Source organism: Geotrypetes seraphini, chromosome 3, assembly GCF_902459505.1.
Source record: "Geotrypetes seraphini chromosome 3, aGeoSer1.1, whole genome shotgun sequence".
Classification (NCBI taxonomy): domain Eukaryota; kingdom Metazoa; phylum Chordata; class Amphibia; order Gymnophiona; family Dermophiidae; genus Geotrypetes; species Geotrypetes seraphini.
In genome coordinates this window covers 313487321-313505306 of record NC_047086.1, presented here as the reverse complement: position 1 = coordinate 313505306, position 17986 = coordinate 313487321, and the positions used below count along the sequence as shown (strand labels likewise).

Genomic DNA, 17986 nt, shown 5'->3' with positions numbered 1-17986 from the left:
CCCCCTCAAACAAAAAGTGTTCTGCTATGATCCTAATTTTTGGAGTAATCCAATCTCCATTCCTAAAGATTTGACTTTTGCTTTGTCTAATGTACTGAAAACAATCTAAGAATAAATTATGCATTTGATGGTGCTAAATATTTTAGCTGTTATGGTGTCATTGTTTCTCCTTTCCCAATGGAACAGTCAAAATTTTTTCTTTAATACTTTCATGGTTGAAGGAATTTAAGTGTAAAAACTATGGCAGATTAATCTTTTATAGATTTAGACATATCTTGATGATTCCTTAGGAATGAATAGTATTCATGAACCATGCAAGATATATATAAACAACTGGATAAAAATGGTCAAGCCACAATAAGGACATAAAGGAATTATCGCCAGCATTGATGTAATGGTCTAAATAGCATATTGAGTGACCATTGTTTTTATTTATCACTCTCTCTCTGCCTTCTATTGTGGACTTTTTCCAGCCTTAGGGAGTTTACATCACTCTTAATAGCATGAGGCGCTCTAGTTCCCACAGAGCTGTTCAAAGATTGACTCATACTCCTTATGTTAATTGTTCTACTCCCAAAATAAAGTACTTTCAAGGGTGTGGCTCCCAGGGGAAAATCCACTGTACTTAAAGGGCAAGTTCAGAAGTGTCTCACATGTAAATCATTTTGGGGTTTTTATTTTATTTTTACTATCTTCTTAATTTAAAAACAATATACATTTAATCATTGTGCTGTGAACAATAATTAAGTAAATATTCTAGAAACATACAATAAATGTTCAGGAAACGTTAACATTTGTTCTGGTGCATGATTTCTAAGTAGCCTTCATAAAATCTTTCTCTTCTCAACAGCTATTGCACAAATTTCCAAGAAGCAATACATATATATTAATTTGTTTTTAAAACTCGTCATTGCTTGGTAACCAAAATAGAGTGATGTAACAACCTATTTGTGGCAGATAGATTAATATTACAAAGTCAGGTGACAGCCAATGACAGCAAATCAGTCTGAAAAGAAATGTTCATTTGACATTTTATTAGATAGAATGGCATTTATATATGAAATAAACTCTGTAAAATTATCTGTTGTATTTTCTACATTCATCGTGTACATGAGATCAGTAGCCATCAACTAGAAGTTTTTTCTTAAGTAAAATTCCATGTGCTGAGCGGTATTTCAGAAATACTGAAGAATTACCTCGCTCTGATTACGGTTTCTTTTCTTAGCTGTTTATAAATTGTAAAATGAGGTGTTTATTTGTGTCACTTAGGAGTAATCAATGCAGAAAAGTCACAAAAGCTGATTGGAAGATAGAAGACATGCCAGGAGAAGTGTGAAAGTGTACTAGAGGAAATGTTTTTTTCCATTGTTTATCTAATAAGAGGAGATATTATCAATGAGGGCTACTGATAAGACCCATTGAGACCACAGATCTGAAAAGGGGCTGGGGCCTTAGGAGGGGCAGATTGGGGGGGTGTTCCTGGAATTTACACACAGCCTTATAAAACAAGGATGATCTGTGCCTAATTTACCGTATTTTTCGGAGCATAAGACGCACCAGACCATAAGATGCACACATCTGTAGAGAAGGAAAAACCAAGGGAAAAAAATTTGGTTCAGAATTTTTTTCTTCTTGGTTTTTCCTCTACATATAGGTGCGTCTGGTGCTGGGAAGCCCGCAGCCCAAATCAGTCTGCAGCCCAAAGCCCGAAGAAGCAGCCTAAACCCCCCCCAGTACCTTTTTTAATAGCGGTGGTCCAGTGCGGTCTCCTGCTGGACGGCTGCCTTTCTCTGCAGAGCAATGCACAATGCAAGAGCGCAACCTTTGCGCTTCCTGCCTTGTCCTGCGCCGCTCTGTGATTGGCTGCAGTCAGTAACTGGTCGGAGTGAGCAGTAACTGGTCGGAGTGAGCGGAGTGTTCTTGACTCCAATCTCTCTACTGGACCACCAGGGACTAAGGCAGGCCTGTTCTAATTGGGAGGGGGTAAGGAAGGAGCTATGATTGTGTCAGAGGGAGGGGGCTCTATGATTGTGCAGGGGGGATCGGAGGCTATGTTGGGGGGGGGGTGATTTAAAGCCTGCAGAGATGGGTGGGAGGGAGGGGAGGACATTATATTCTGCAGGCCGGGACCCAGACGTTATGTTTCAGTTCCAGCACCTGCATAGCTATTAGGGCAAAGTAAGGACTGATTTTTAGATGGTCCTAAATGCCTGGTTAGCTATAGAGGTTCCAGCACTGAATACTGCAGCAACTGCATAACTCTTGGCTCTGCCCCTTATAACAGCCCTCAACTGCCCATTTCCAACATGGCTGATGAGTGCCAATATTCAGCGGCGCTGTTCAGTTAAGTGCTGCTGAATATCAGCTGCTAGGCAAACACAAGCGATTCACCTGCTCACTTAGAAAATCAACCTGATTATTTTTGGGGACGTGCATTTCTTATATCTGTGTGTTTTGATCAGTAAAGGAGAAAATGCATGTTTATTTCTATTTCTCCTATGATATACTGCTCACAGAGGTGATCGTTATTCTGTGGTTGATGAAGGTTAGTCTGTGCTTTGCAGACATGACCAAGGTGAGGAATTCTACTGGCATCTATTAGGGGATCTATAGCAGTATGACCTGCTCAGCTTTTCCAACAGAAGGTGTATTGGTGTTCAACAGCTGCAGTTTTGTCCTTTTAAAATTAACGTTTTTGATATTTGCTAGGAGTATGTATGGTCAAAAAAAGTTTACTAGTTTTTAGCATTTTTTTCAAGCCTGACCTTTTTGTTTAGTTGATTTTATATGTAAATTCATTTTAGGTACATGTGTATAACAAGCAATCTGCATATACTTTATATTTTAAGGACTCAAATTAACCGAATATGTGCTTATTAATGCATATCTACTATTCGTCTCTTGAAAGTTAATTCTGTTATCATATGAAATGTTTACTATGTAGATTCTGAGTAGCTTATTTACACAGTTTCGTGTTATTTCACAAAGTATTTGGCAGTGGAGGGATTCTGTGTTGTTATTGAGCTGATATCAGAATTGTGGTTTTCTTTCTTTTTTTTATAAGCTGTAAAAGGAAACCTCTTAGTTTTGCTCTGTAAAGCTTCAGAATAAGTAAAAATGATGTTTCAGTCAGTTTACAATGAATTTATCTGTCAACCACATATCATATATGCTCGAATATAAACTGATCCGAATATAAACTGAGGTGAACTTTTTCCTCCCCAAAAAGAGATTAGAAATTTGGGTGATCCTGGTGACCCAGTTTACAAAAACTTGGGAATATCCGCTGCTTTTTTCTAGGCTAAGCAGCATAAAATCTGTTTTATTTGGGGGGGGGGGAGATCTTCCCAGATAAGTGTGACTTGGATTGGCCACTGCTGGATACAGTCTTTCCCAGTATGGCAACTCTTATGTTCTTAATTAAGAGAATAGGCAACAAGATCTGATGTTCCTTTCAATGTGTACTAGGAGAAAACGGACCTGAATTCAATAATTACAAACACTGATTTACATTGAGGGATGATCCACCTAAGAATAAACAATTAATAAAACTTAAAGATATTGGGGAAAAAAAATCAATCAAAAATCTTGCTGTACATCATAGCAGTTTCCTGTAGGACAATAGGAAAGCTGGGTTCTTTTGATAGTCATTTAATAAGTTTTGATAGTCATTCAGAATTTCATAGCACAGGACTCTAAATTTGGACTTCTTTTAAATACTTTTTTTTTGTGTAATTGATGCTATCCCACTTCCTATTTCTCGTTCTACTCACAAGCAAGTTCCTTTTTATTGTAAACCATTCAGGCATTTACACAGACATGAAATTAGAAAGATTCCGGAAGACTGGAAGGTGGCGAATGTTACGCCGATCTTCAAGAAAGGTTCGAGGGGAGATCCGGGATACTACAGACCGTTGAGTCTGACCTCGGTACCGGGAAAGATGGTAGAGTCGCTGATAAAGGACCGCATCATTGATCATCTTGAGGACCAGTCAGCACGGTTTTAGCAAAGGCAGATCATGTTTGACGAACTTGCTGCACTTCTTTTGAGGGAATAAACAGACAGATAGACAAGGGCAACCCTGTCGACATTGTATATCTGGATATTCAGAAGGCATTCGACAAGGTTCCACATGAACGACTACTTCGGAAAATTGCAAGCCATGGAATCGAGGGTGAAATACTCGCATGGATTAAAAACTGGCTGGAGCATAGGAAACAGAGATTGGGGGTAATGGACAATACTCGGACTGGAAGAGCATCACCAGTGGGGTGCCGCAGGGCTCGGTGCTTGGACCCGTGCTCTTCAACATCTTTATAAATGATCTAGACATTGGTATGACGAGTGAGATGATTAAAATTGCAGACGATACAAAGTTATTCAGAGTAGTAAAGACACGGGGGATTGCGAAGATCTGCAACGTGACATAATCAGGCTTGAGGAATAGGCATCAACATGGCAGATGAGGTTTAACATGGATAAGTGTAAAGTGATGCATGTAGATAACAAAAATCTCATGCACGAATACAGGATGACCAGGGTGGTACTTGGAGAGACCTCCCAGGAAAGAGACTTGGGAGTTATGATCGGCAAGTCGATGAAACTGTCCACACAATGTGCGAAGGCGGCGAAAAGGGCGAACAGAATGCTAGGAATGAGAAAGAAAGGGATCACAAACAGATCGGAGAAGGTTATCATGCTGCTGTACTGGGCCATGGTGCGCCCTCACCTGGAGTACTGCGTCCAGCACTGGTCGCCATATATGAAGAAGGATATGATGCTACTTGAAAGGGTCCAGAGAAGGGCAACTAAGATGGTTAAGGGGCTGGAGGAGTTGCCGTATAATGAAAGATTAGAGAAACTAGGCCTTTTTTCCCTCGAATAGAGGAGATTGAGAGGGGACATGATCGAAACATTCAAGGCACTGAAGGGAATAGACTTAGTAGATAAGGACAGGTTGTTCACCCTCTCCAAGGTAGGGAGAACGAGAGGGCACTCTCTAAAATTGAAAGGAGATAGATTGCGTACAAATGTAAGAAAGTTCTTCTTCACTCAGAGAGTGGTAGAAATCTGGAACGCTCTTCCGGAGTCTGTCATAGGGGAAAACACCCTCCAGGGATTCAAGACAAAGTTGGACAAGTTCCTGCTGAACCAGAACGTACGCAGGTAGGGCTAGTCTCAGTTAGGGCGCTGGTCTTTGGCCAAGGGCCACCGCATGAGTGGACTGCTGGGCACAATGGACCACTGGTCTGACCCAAAAGCGGCAGTTCTTATGTTCCTCCTCCTCACAGCCAGCATCGTGCTTAACGTTGGTACTGAAGACACTTGCTGAACACTGGCATGGCTATCCTTCATAGACACACACCCCTGGAATGAACATCAGTGCACACAACCTCCACCACCGCTACAACCCTCCTCCTTGCAAGCCCCCTCCCCCCCCCCCCCCCCGCACTCCCTGCTGAATGTTGGCATGGCTATCCTCCATACATGCCTCCCATGATGAATTTCGGCACCACTATTCTCCATGCATGCAAACCGTCCTCCATGCATGCCCCCCTCCTCACCACCAGTCTCCCCGACATTGCAATTATCATTAATACTGGAAACCTGCTGTTGCCACCGCCAATGCAATATTCTTATCCAGTGCAGGGCCTTGAATATCTGCGCATGCTCCCATCCCCTCCGAGATTCTCAGAGAAGACAAGATACAGATGCTCAAGGCCACGCATCGGATCAGAATTCAGCATTTGCGGTGGCAGCAGGTTTCCAGTACTAATGGTAAGCGAGAAGTCAGGGAGGGTGGCAGTGGGGGGTTGTGTGCAAGGATGATAACAATTTCGATGTTAATCACGGTGGGGCATATATGGAGGATAGCAATTCCGGTTTTCAGCAGGGAGAGCGGAGGGAGGGTGGGGGCATCATCCTATGGAAAATTACAGCCCTGGTGGTCATGGGAGTTGAATGCAGGATAGTCACGCCATTGGTCGGGTGGTGGCTCAAATATAAACCGAGATCCTAATTTTTTTGCCATTTTTTGGCCAAAAAATCTCAGTTTATATTCGAGTATATATAGTATAAAAAACTGTGTGCAGCACATTAGTCCCAGATTTGTTACCAATGAAATAAGGGACGATTAAAATTTTTGTAACAGTTAAGTAGTTTCAGTTCAATAACTATTTTTAAAAACTAAATTCTGTTAAGAATTGTTTGTTTTAATTACAATAAAATTATATAAGAGTCCTTTCTTGTGTTCAGTGTGTCGTGCACATAAACACAGTCTGTCAGGTGTGTCACAACACGAGAAAGGTTGGGAACCACTAGTTTAAAGCATTTGCTTTCATTCTTCCAGCCCAAACTGTAATTTTGGTTTGGCTTGCTTCCTTCCCCGCTGCTTCACCCCTGGCTCTTACATTTTATTTTTCTGAGATAAACTTTCAAAATGACGTTTTATGAATGTAAAAAAAAATGTTTACTCTTAATTCAGTTTATACAGGTCACTTTTGTAAGAGACTAAAGGGCCTGTTTACTTAAGTGTGTAAATTTTTGAGCTCACTATACTTTAACTGCAAAAATTAATGCATGATAAATGCAAAGCCTGTGTGTTGACTTGAGGGCATGCCCAGCATATCCCCTGCAGTTAACTCACAAAAAAAAGATCTTTACTATGCATTAAAAGTATTCACAGTTAGCATGGATTCACGTAACGCCTCCTTTTGAGCGAAAGCCTGTTGTAACTACTGCATGTTAACTGCAATGTGCAATCCACACCCATGTTCCTCCTAGAACCTTCCCAGTTCCCACCCCCTAATTCAGCATGCGCAGTCATGCCAGCTAACTGTGCCAAAAGAACATGCTAATTCATACACTAAGGGGGATATTCAATAAGAGGCACCTAACTTAACCCCTCCTTTACTATCGCAGAGCGCGGGTTTTTTCGCTGCTGGTGCTAAAACCTGTGCTACATGTTAGTAAAGGAGGGGGTTAATTAGTAAACTGACTTAAATTATAAGCTTAAATTAATTGGGTGATAGGCGCTTATCTTCTTAGGAATTATTCTACAAAAGATAGGAACCTAACGGCGTTTAACTCCAAAGTAGGTGTGTAAGGCTGGAGAACAATTCTACAAATGACTTAGGCACTTAAATTTGAAGTTAAGTGCGATTCTGTGGTACGCTATCAAAAGCATGCAAGACAGTGGCGCGCCAACAATCCCGCCGTGACATATGTGCACAGGACAAATACACGCTGCCTTATTTCCTTCCGTTGGGCGCAAAATTGTAAGTGGATTGGGAGGGTGTTTGCGGCAATGGTGCGTGTCGGCATCCCCCCTCATTGTAGTGGGGGGATTCCCCCCCCCCCCATACACACACACACACCCTCAGAGCGGAAAATTGTAAGTTTGGAGTTAGCGTGAGGAGACCGGGAGTAGTATGTGTAGTGGGGGGTTCCCCACACACACATACCCCTCAACAAGAGTGGAAGTATAATGGGTGGTTCCCCCAAACCCCTCCCCCCTCAGAGCTCAGATGGTAAGGCAATACAGAAGGAAATAGGGCGGCGTGCATTTGTCCTGCATGAAAATGTCGGGGCAGGATTGTCAGTGCGCCAATATCCTGCACGCTTTTGACGGGTGACCGATTCTGTAATATGCGCCTAAGTATGATTGACAAGAGATAGGCGCCTATCTTTTTAGACACTATTTACAGAATTTTACCTTAACTGCTTGGTGCACTTTAGTGAATGGGCTTCTAAATGTGATTTGTGACAGCCAGTCATATTATTGTTCATAATGCGTCCTGGAGTATATTGATAGCTTGATTGTGCTCTACAATTTCGTACATTTGTACAGTATCAGGTGCCCTCGATCTACACATATGTAGAAATGTTTTGGCATTTTTTGCAGGTTTGTTTGACGTATTTGTTTAATTGATTGCATACAACTTAAATTGTAGAGAGATGTGCCTACAAGAGACTGGTCCATTTATGTCAGAACTAATAAAGCAAGAGTCTGCAGCCTTAGGGCTCCTTTTACGAAGGTACGCAAGTGTTTTTAGCGCACGCTAACCCTGCTCTACACGGAAAATACTAACGCCAGCTCTAGGGAGGCATTTGCATATAGCGCGCACGGCATTTTAGTGTGCACTAAAACCGCTAGCAAACCTTCATAAAAGGAGCCCTTAGTCTTTACTCCCAGTCCTTGAGAACCGCCAATGAGTCAAGTTTTCAAGATATCGCTAATTAATATGCATGAGAGAGAATAAGTCTACTACTCCCATTATACACAAATATCTCGTGCATGTTCTTTAGGAATATTCTGAAAAACCTGACTTGTTGGCAACCCTTGAGGGACTGGGAGTAACGTCCACTGGTTTACTTTGTCACTAAGTAGAAGAAGCCTGGACAAGAAGAACGTTGCAGTGTCCTAAAAGCTGTTCTTTACTATTAAAGCAAGACAGTGAGCTCAGAGTTATAAAATGAGAGGGAAGCATTTTGAAGAGAAGACCATTTCCTTTATGGTCATTTTTTTTTTTTTTTTTTTTGCCATTCTGTATTATGCAAAAGCGCCATAGAACTGTTTGCTGTTGGTTTAGACCAGAAAAATCCCCCTGTGGTCCACATAGGAAGTTTTGCCAAATACCACAAACCCTGATCCTCAAGATGTCCATGCTGAAAAACTTTAACCCTTTCCTTCATAAATTAGCATGAGGGATCTTCATGTAAGTACAGAAGATGATGAGAACTCGTCAGAGAATAAGAGTAAAGACCTCTGCACCATTAAGCCTCTTGGGGGAGGGGGGAGAGAACCGACAAATAGGCTGCTGTCTGCTGCAGAGATTCCTGGCATTTGTCACAGTTTAGACCACAGACATGTCAGATATATGCCAACAGTTCCCTCAAATTGTTTGCAGTTTATATCCTTTACTTTGCTTTCTTGTTTGTTTGTGGTATATGTTGACATATGAAATATGTGCATTGAAAGCCTGAAAAAAAAGAGGAAACTCAGATAAAAGACAAAAAATAATTTTCTGCCGATCTGTAATGATAAAATACAGTAAACATTCTAGGAACTCGCTCTTTCATTTTGATAATTGTTTCATTGGTCACATTCCAATACTATATTTTCTTTTTTGAGTAGCAAGATAACTATTTCAGCGAGACGTCAGCATATTTTAATGAAGCTTCAAAAGACGGAAAATGTATACAGCGGAAGCAGGTCATCTTAAAAGAACTGTATGTCAACCATTTTGATTTGTTTTTGTACTACCTTTTAATTTGCTGACTGCCAAAAGTAATGTATTGCGCAATCTAGCATATTATTACAAGAAATAAGAGAGAATAAAATATGCAATAATAATATGCACAATACAGTCCAAAAGTTAAAATTGTAGTTATCCCTCTTATGCAGGCCTGCCTGTTAAAAAGAGTCACGTGTAGATCACAGTAATGTCTGTTCTAAATATACTTGCTGTGTACCTTCTATCATAGATATGCTTTGTTTAATTTGTGGGTTTGGAAGGTAAGAGTACTAAAATATGCATTTTTTTTCCCTCCTCGTTTACAGGCATAGATTATCAGGCAGGGATAGAGGATACATTTTCATTTTCTCATATACGTATGCATGCATACATATATACATATACAGTCTTAAATTCTTTCTTCCACAACTGACCTGAGTGTTCTCCCCATTTTTCTTCTCCCACATCTCTGTGTTCTTCCCTTTAACTCCTTCATCCCTGCCTTCTCACTCCTTGACTGCTTCTCTTTATCCTACCAATCTCCAACCCTGCCTTCTACCTGCCCTGCTTCTTGTGCTTTCTTTCCCTACTGAACCTCTGGTTAGCAACTAGAGAATGACACGGTGACAAAACTCATCACCGTTCCCGTCCCCGTGGATAACCACGGGAAATAATCCCATGTCATTTTCTAGTGTCTATTTCAATCTCAGTCCTTCTACACCAGCATTCTTCAAAGCAAAGCTTGTGGGTCAGTGGTTGTGGCCATTCATACTCTGATTCTTCTCTCTCTTCTTAAAGAATGACATGAAGATGGTTTCCCGCGGTTATCCGTGGGGACGGGAACGGTGATGAATTTTGTCACCGTGTCATTCATCTTCGCCTTCATAGACCGTGACTACCACATCTTTCCTTTGCAGACCAGTGCAGTGTCTTAATCCTTCCTATGTAGGCTAGCCACCTCATCTTGCACAAGCCATAAATGGCATCCTTTATTCCCACTTCAGCATTCTTCTCATGTTTCACACATGCTTTGTGTGTTACTTTGCCTTCAGAGTTCTAAGAAATTGTCATCTCCATATACATATGTGTGTGTGTGTGTGTGTATATATATATATATATATATATACACATACACAGAGAGAGATAGATAGTATAAAATATAATGGATGTGGTTTATATAAATATAGACATGCACATATATTTATTTTTTACTGTATATATCAATTTCTGTATCAATAATATAGGTAGATAAATATAAAAAATAGATATAGATAAATGCATAAATATATTACAGAACAATCTTATGTGAGTAGAACCTTTTGGCCCTGATTCTCCAAAGTACATCCCGATTTTAGGCAGCTGTAGGCGTCCTACAGCTGTCTAATCAGCGGGTCCGCCCATCCCCACTTAATCTAAGGCCTGATTGGCCAATCAGACCTTAGATTTAGTGGGGATGGGCGGACCCGCTATGCCTAAGGCCTGATTGGTCCAGGCTTCTAGAGCCTGGGCCAATCAGGCCTTAGGCTTCAGCGGGATGGGCCGGGAAGGGGCGGGCCTGCCTCATTTCGACGAGGCGTGCCTGCCGGCTGGATGTGCAAGACCCATCTCGCCGTAAGAACAGGTTTGATGGAGTGGAGGTTTGGGGGTTGTTAGCGCCGGGGGGGAGGGGTGCGTCTTCGGGCAGGAGGGATTGGGCACCCTCCTGCCAGCGATCGATATTGTCGGGGGGGGAGGCCGGTAGTGTCGGGGGGGGGCGGTCGGTAGTGTCGGGGGGGGTGCATCTACGGGTAGGAGGGTTTGGGCACCCTCCTGCCAGCGATCGGTCAGGGGGCCACGGCCCGCTATACTTATAGCGGCAGAGAGATCCCTTGCCACGATAAGTGTAGCGGGCCGTTTCTAATCTAACCTGATTCTCTAACCTGCGTCTGTAACATGGACGCCGGTTACAGAATCGGGGTTTAGTTTAGGCCGATTCTGAATAGGACGCCTCTCCCAGGGCCTAGGTGTCTTGCGGGCCTCGCCTTCAATATAGGTACTACTATATGATGGTACTACTATATGAATATCAACTTGTGTGGTTATAAATTTAAAGATATTCAGCTTGTTTTATATATAGGGAGTAAATACTAACCATGTTGAGAGTTATTCTGTAACTAAAAGTGCTAACCTAGGTAGCTATTGTAATCCTATTTTATAAAGAAAAGTAGGCACGATAGATCGGCATAGTTCCTTACGGATGGGTATTATACATCACTGCTGCTAGCAGGTGGAGACTGAGATCAAATTTTTATATCAGTACAGCTTCCCTTCTACTAATCCAGTCTTCAGTAGCAGGTGGCAAGGCTAATTTCAGCTCCCCTCTTAGCACTGTTGGAACTTTGTTTTTGGACTCCTGGTTCCCCTTTTGTGCCGGATAGAGCTTGGACGGATTCTGTTTGGGGATAGAGCTTTGGACGGGTCTCGTGCTGGGTCCCTCCCCCACCTTCTTCCACCTCCCCATATTTTTGTAGAAGTGCCTCAGCAGGTGGCCTGGCCCCCTGGTCGGTCAGCCCTCCAGCTTTGAGGGCCATGGAGTCTGTTCTGTAAAAAAAAAAAAAACAAATCCTGAGGTGTGCCGGTCTAAAGGGCTAAATTCCCTTTATAACTGCCTCTTTTCTGGGAGGTTTTCTCAACTAACTGGCACTTTTCTTGCAGCTAGGACAGTTTTCAGCACAATGAGCACCTTTAAAGGGAAAAAGTGCTCCAGGTGCGAGGTACTCGCGGCCGGCCTGTGCAAGCATTGTGCAGACCAGAGCAGTGGGGAAGCCTCGTTGGCAGAGGATGCCGGCAGCCAGGGCACCCCATCACATATACCTCGCAAGTCAGGTTCGGATCGGAGGGAAGCCCTGGCTTCCCCCGACACATACGCGTAGAGTTCCCCAGCCACCAACGGTCAAGGAGAAAAGGATTCTCTTGCCGCCGGAATGTCTGGGGATTCCCTTTTCACGTTGGTCAGTTCCTTGGCCTCAGTGTTAGGAAAGCCACAGGCTTTTCAGATGACGCAGGCTGCAGGAGCTCCAATTTTGGTTGTTTCAGGTCTGATTTTGGTGGGAACCTCCTTCATTTCAGTTACCTCAGGAACTACAGGAAATACAGGGGCAAGGTATGGCAGGGTCCCCTACTGGGGCAGGGAGTCCCTTAGGGCCGCCAGGGGTCTTTCCCCCTGAAGTTTTGTTAGCACTTTATAAATATTTTGTGCAGGCAGCAGGAGGTTCTGTGTCCACTCCGGGGGTCTCAGGGTTTTTTTCCCCCTCGATGTCTTCCCCGGGGTGGCCCCACACAGTGGCGGTTTTGCCCCCTCTACTCCCCTCTCATCCAAACACCCAAGGGTCTCTTGGGATGAGGATTTTTACCCAGAGGAGCAAGTTGAAATTGATGAGGACCTGGCCCCTTGGGGAGATTTCCAGGATCCTCTTGGGGGGCCGGATTCCACCAGTGAGCAGTTCGAGCACCCTTTAGCTGGCGAAGATGCATCTGTGGTGCGCATTTTTCAGAGGGAAGAGCTTCATGAGTTAATTCTGCAGATCTCGGTTTTGCACTTTGAAGACACCATGTCGGAGCCTCCGCGTATGTGGACCCCTTGCTTAAGGGGATCCACTCTGCTTCCTGTTCTTTTCCTATGCATCAGGATATTTGGGATATTATGCTCGCACAGTGGCAGGTGCCGGAAGCCCCTTTTCATTTTTCGCACTCTATGGCCGGCCTGTATCCCATTCCTGAAGGGAATAGGAATATTTTGAAGTCACCCGTAGTAGATGTGGTGGTCTCGGCCATTTCTAAGAGGCATACAGTGCCTGTTGAGGGTGGTGCGGCCTTGAAGGACCCAGAGGAGTGTAAGTTGGAGTCTGAGAATTGGAACTTGCTTAAGCAGGAAGTTGCCAAAATTGAATTGGGTGCTTCTTATCTCTTGGATGCCATATATAACCTCTTGCTAGCTCCTGCCAAGTCTTTGGCCTTTGGAGTGGCAGCACGCTGTACCTTGTGGCTTCGTGCTTGGTCGGCGGATTCGGCGTCCAAAGCCAAGTTGACGAAGTTCCCTTTTTTTAATTTTTTTTTAAATTAATCTTTTATTTACATAAAAGAAAGAACAGACTTTGAGGAAAAGTAACAAGATCCAATAAGGAAATAATACATATAACATTTAACATAGATGTAGTATGCAGACAGTTCACAACTTAATAAGAGAGAAATAAGCACTACGAGGGTAGTTGCAATCCAAGGAAAAGAAAACATATCATTATTATCAAAATTAAGGAGCAATACAGTTGTAGTGAGGTGGTTGCGGGCCCACATGCATCCTCTTCGGAGGTGGTCGCCTCAGAAGCACAGTCTGGATCACCCTATTCCGCTTCCAGGCTTAGCTCGGGGCAGTCTTGTACAAGGGGCGAGTCTGGACCAGCCACAGTGGACAGTGCTGCTTACGGATGCCAGTTTTCTCAGTTGGGGACCTCAGTGTCTAGGTCACTCAGCTCAGGGCACCTGGTCCACAGAGGAGGCTTCTTGGTCGATCATTGTCTTAGAGACCAGAGCCATCCGTTTGGCGTTGCTAGCCTTCCAATTTTTTCTGATGGGTAAGTCGGTCAGGGTTCTGTCAGACAATGCCACGGCGGTGGCCTATGTCAATCATCAGGGGGGCACCAGGAGCACTTTGGTGGCACAGGAGGTGACTGCTCATGGTCTGGGCGGAGTCGCATCTTCAAGAAATATCAGCATCCCATTTAGCCAGAGTGGAGAATGTTTAAGCGGACTTCCTAAGTCGTCACGTGCTAGATCCCGGAGAGTGGTGTCTAAGCCAAGTGGCTTTACAGTTGATACTGCAGTCTTGGGGTCAGCCCCTCATGGGCCTGATGGCCACAAGTGTCGACGCCAAAATACCCCACTTCAGTCATCGCAGGGACGGTCTGGCCGAGGGCCTTAATGCTCTGGTTCAACCATGGCCAACGGTGGGGCTGTTGTATGTGTTCCCTCCGTGGCCATTAGTGGGTAGAGTTCTTCTCTGCATAATTCGTCATCTGGGCCTCGTGGATCTGGTGGCTCCGGATTGGCCTCGGCGACCATGGTACACGGATCTGGTGAGGTATCTGATGGCGGATCCTCTTCCTCTGCCTCTCTTTGATGACCTTCTAACTCAGGGTCCCATTCCAATGTTCGATCCAGGTCCCTTTTGTCTTATGGCTTGGCTCTTGAAAGGGGTTGCCTAGGTAAGAAGGGGTGTTCAGATAAAGTGATATCAACTCTCTTGGGGTCCCGGAGACTTTCCACTTCTCGGGCTTATGTGAGGGTTTGATGTCTATTTGAGGTGTGGTGTGATGCACATGGAGTGGTCTCTTTTTGCGCTTCCATGCCTAACATCCTAGAGTTTTTGCAGGATGGCCTGGATAAGAGGACTGGCTTGGTCTTCTCTCTGGGTTCAGCTTGCAGCCTTGTCAGCCTTTCAGGGGTTAGTGAAAGGTCAGCGTTTGACTGCCATTCCTGATGTGATTTGCTTCTTGCGGGCGGCCAAGTTGCTCAGGCCTCCTGTGTGGCCCTCTGTTCCTTCTTGGATCTCAATCTGGTTCTGTCAGTTCTAGTGCGCCCTCCTTTTGAACCGTTGGGTGACTGCTCTTTGAAGGACCTTACTCTTAAGGGTCTTCTTGGTGGCCATTATGTGTTTCTGAGCTGCAGGCTTTCTCTTGTAGGGCTCCCTTCTTGGAGTTTTGTAGGGAGCGCGTTGTCATGAGGCCTGTTTCTTTTTTTCTGCCAAAAGTAGTTTCTCCTTTTCATGTCAATCAATCTGTAGTCCTCCTGGTGTTGGGTAGTCAGGAGGGCATTTCTGAGCAAAGACAGCTGCACAAGTTGGATGTCAGTCGGGTCCTTCGCTCTTATGTGCAGAGGACTCAGGAGATCAGGAACTCAGATCATCTCTTTGTTCTTCTAGCAGGTCCTCGTAAGGGGGATGGTGCTTTTAAGATCAAGGAGACTATCGTTTCCGCTTATCTTCTGAAGCAGAAGCCTGTTCTGGAATTTCTCAAGGCTCATTTCACTAGGGGTCAGGCAGCTTCTTGGGCTGAATCTTCTCTAGTGTCTCCAATGGATATTTGCAAGGCTGTAGTCTGGTCTCCTCTGCATTCCTTTGTCAGACACTACCGTGTAGATGTTCAAGCGCATCAGGACGTGGTATTTGGTGAACGTGTTCTGGTGTCAGCCCTTCGGGGGTCCCACCCTTGATGGGTACTGCTTTGATATGTCCCATCCGTAAGGAACTATACCGGTCTATCAAGCGATACAGAAGGAGAAATTAGGTTCTTACCTGCTAATTTTCTTTCTGTTAGCTTGTAGACTGTATAGTTCCCCACCCTATCTGTCTTTGTGCAGTGATTGCGGGTTTTTGCTTGCGTGCAGATTTTGAATTTTTCTGCAGGTTGTAGTATTTTTCTAGGGCTGGGGAGAATTAAGAACAGCGGTGATGGCTCAGCTAGCTTAGCTGGTGAACTGTGAGGATGTTTTATTTTCCAGTATACAGGTCTACACATGTTCCAACAGTTGTTTAAGGATGTTTGTTGTTTTTGCACTCCTGTTTGGAGTGTATTTTATTGTTTTCAGTTAAGAATTTTCCTAGGTTCTGCTTGGCTATTTGGCAGACTGGATTAGTAGAGGGGAAGCTGTACTGATTACAAATTTAATCTCAGTCTCCACCTGCTGGTAGCAGTGAGGTATAATACCCATCCATAACGAACTATACCGGTTTACAAGCTAACAGAAAGAAAATTAGCAGGTAAGAACTTATTTCTCCATATAACTGGCCAAAATGCAGCTTGATTTAAAGCACTATCATTTAAATGCCTGTGCCAAGTTCTAGCAAGAGAATTTATAAATCCTGATACTTTATAATGTATAAATGAACTTGTATGCTTTGCGCATGCTGACCACTATCAAAATATGCACCATGCAAACAGTGCATGGATGTTTACACTGGTTAATATTTTGTAAGAGGTCATTTATATGCTTGTGTGACCTCTTAGGTTCATAAATCACTAAAATACTGACTGTTAATGCCTAAACTAGGTGACATCTTATATAATTACTCTCTGTATGTGCTTCTAAGACCTTCTATAACCTGTATATACTATAGAAATTATGATAGTATACATAAAATTGCATATCTAGATCTTATGCTACCCTACCATAATTGTCTTGAGGGGTACATTTATGTTGAATCTCAGTTTTCACTCTCTGATGTGTCTCAAAGATGTATTTTTCTTCAAAGATACAAATCTAATACACATGATCTGCCCCTTAGAAGGAACCTATTCCCAGGATTCACATACCTCTTTATCAGCCTATCAAAAGTTATGTTTTCTTTCATATACTGTGTTTAAAAGCTTGCACCCCATTAGGCTGCCTATAATTTTATCATGTACTTTTTCCATGCTATTTTCAATTTCTTTCCAGAGAATTTAAATTCTTAATCGTTTTGTATACTCAAAATAGATTATTCACATCAGTTTCTACACAGTGTGCTTGATTTCAGCTAAATAATGATATAATATCTTTAAATGTCATGGGAGAAAAAAAAATGTGTGAAAAACCAAATTGAAAATGAGGAAATAGAATTTACTTTTCTATGTATAGTGTTTTCTGTTTTGTTCAGCTGGTTATGGAATTTGATACTTGAATGCAGTGTTGACCCTTAACATCTGTAATGAATCTGACTCAGCTATTGGAATAAAACTCAGTCGCCTTCACAGCTGCGTCATTAACATAAAGGATTCCCCTAGTGCAGTGAAAATTCAGATGGATAGACTTTGATAATATCCATGGTTGATGAGCATGTATGCTTAAGATTGGAACAAATCTTTTTTGTGCACTCTTTCATAAAGGGGTAGTTTCTACTTCTCTTTCAGAAATGATAGAATCACGCAGTGAAATGAAATTTTAATTCTCAAATATTTGTTTTATTGACAGTGTTAAAAAGACAAGAACAACCCACAAAAATACCATGAAAGTAACTTTAGGATCAGAGGACTTTGAGACTAGGTGCAGAAAGAGTGAACATCAGGCTTCTTCCGATTTACAGTCTGAAGCATAATGTAGGAGTACAGTACAGCCAATAAATGATTATATAAATACAGCTGAGAGCAACTCAGAGCTTCCTGTTTCAGAAATGGAAAATGATGTTAATCGGAGACAGCCAGATGATGCTAGCAGCCAGCAAAACCTCATTTTGTGGAACGGCTAGAGACAAGACTGTTAGGCAGGAGCAGTTCATGGAGTTGTGAGTCAGCACCACCAGACTCAAAACAAAGTCAAAGACCAACTATAACACAACCAAATTAAAGCAGACATTACTCTGAGGAAAAGCAAGGTTTTGCAAGAAAGCATCTTTTGGAAAGGATATATTTATCCCCTAGGGGAGCCTAATGAAAGAGAGCAATGCCAGTTCTTTAAAGCAAGCTACTGAGAAGTCGCTGCTGGATCCCATGTTGTGGATGAAGCCTCATACATTGAAGAGTTGTTTCCTTGGAGTATAATACCCTTAAAATCTGTTCTTTTGAACAATACCATGGAGTACACAAACCAAAACAAGCTAGCCGTAAACAGTTGCCCTCAATCCCTACATCCTCTCATTTAAAAATTAATAATAGTCCTTTGGAAGAACTATTTCAAAAAACCAAAAAAGAACCAAAATCCTCCAAGAAAGCTAAACTGCAAAGACTTAAAATGTCCTAGA

The 17986-nt window shown here is 42.9% G+C and overlaps 1 protein-coding gene across 2 annotated transcripts in view; it reads left to right on the top strand.

Moving 5' to 3' along the window:
• Window positions 1-17374, top strand: part of SLX4IP (SLX4 interacting protein) — a 150936-nt gene extending 133562 nt beyond the window's left edge. The window contains exons 8-9 of one of the 2 annotated variants that reach the window (XM_033936687.1): window positions 9138-9232; window positions 17221-17374. In XM_033936687.1, the coding sequence (XP_033792578.1) occupies window positions 9138-9232; window positions 17221-17344 (219 nt within the window). In that variant the 3' untranslated portion in view covers window positions 17345-17374. The remainder of the gene's footprint in view (window positions 1-9137; window positions 9233-17220) is intronic. The other variant, XM_033936688.1, reaches the window with a different exon arrangement.
• The last annotated feature ends 612 nt before the right edge of the window (window positions 17375-17986 follow it).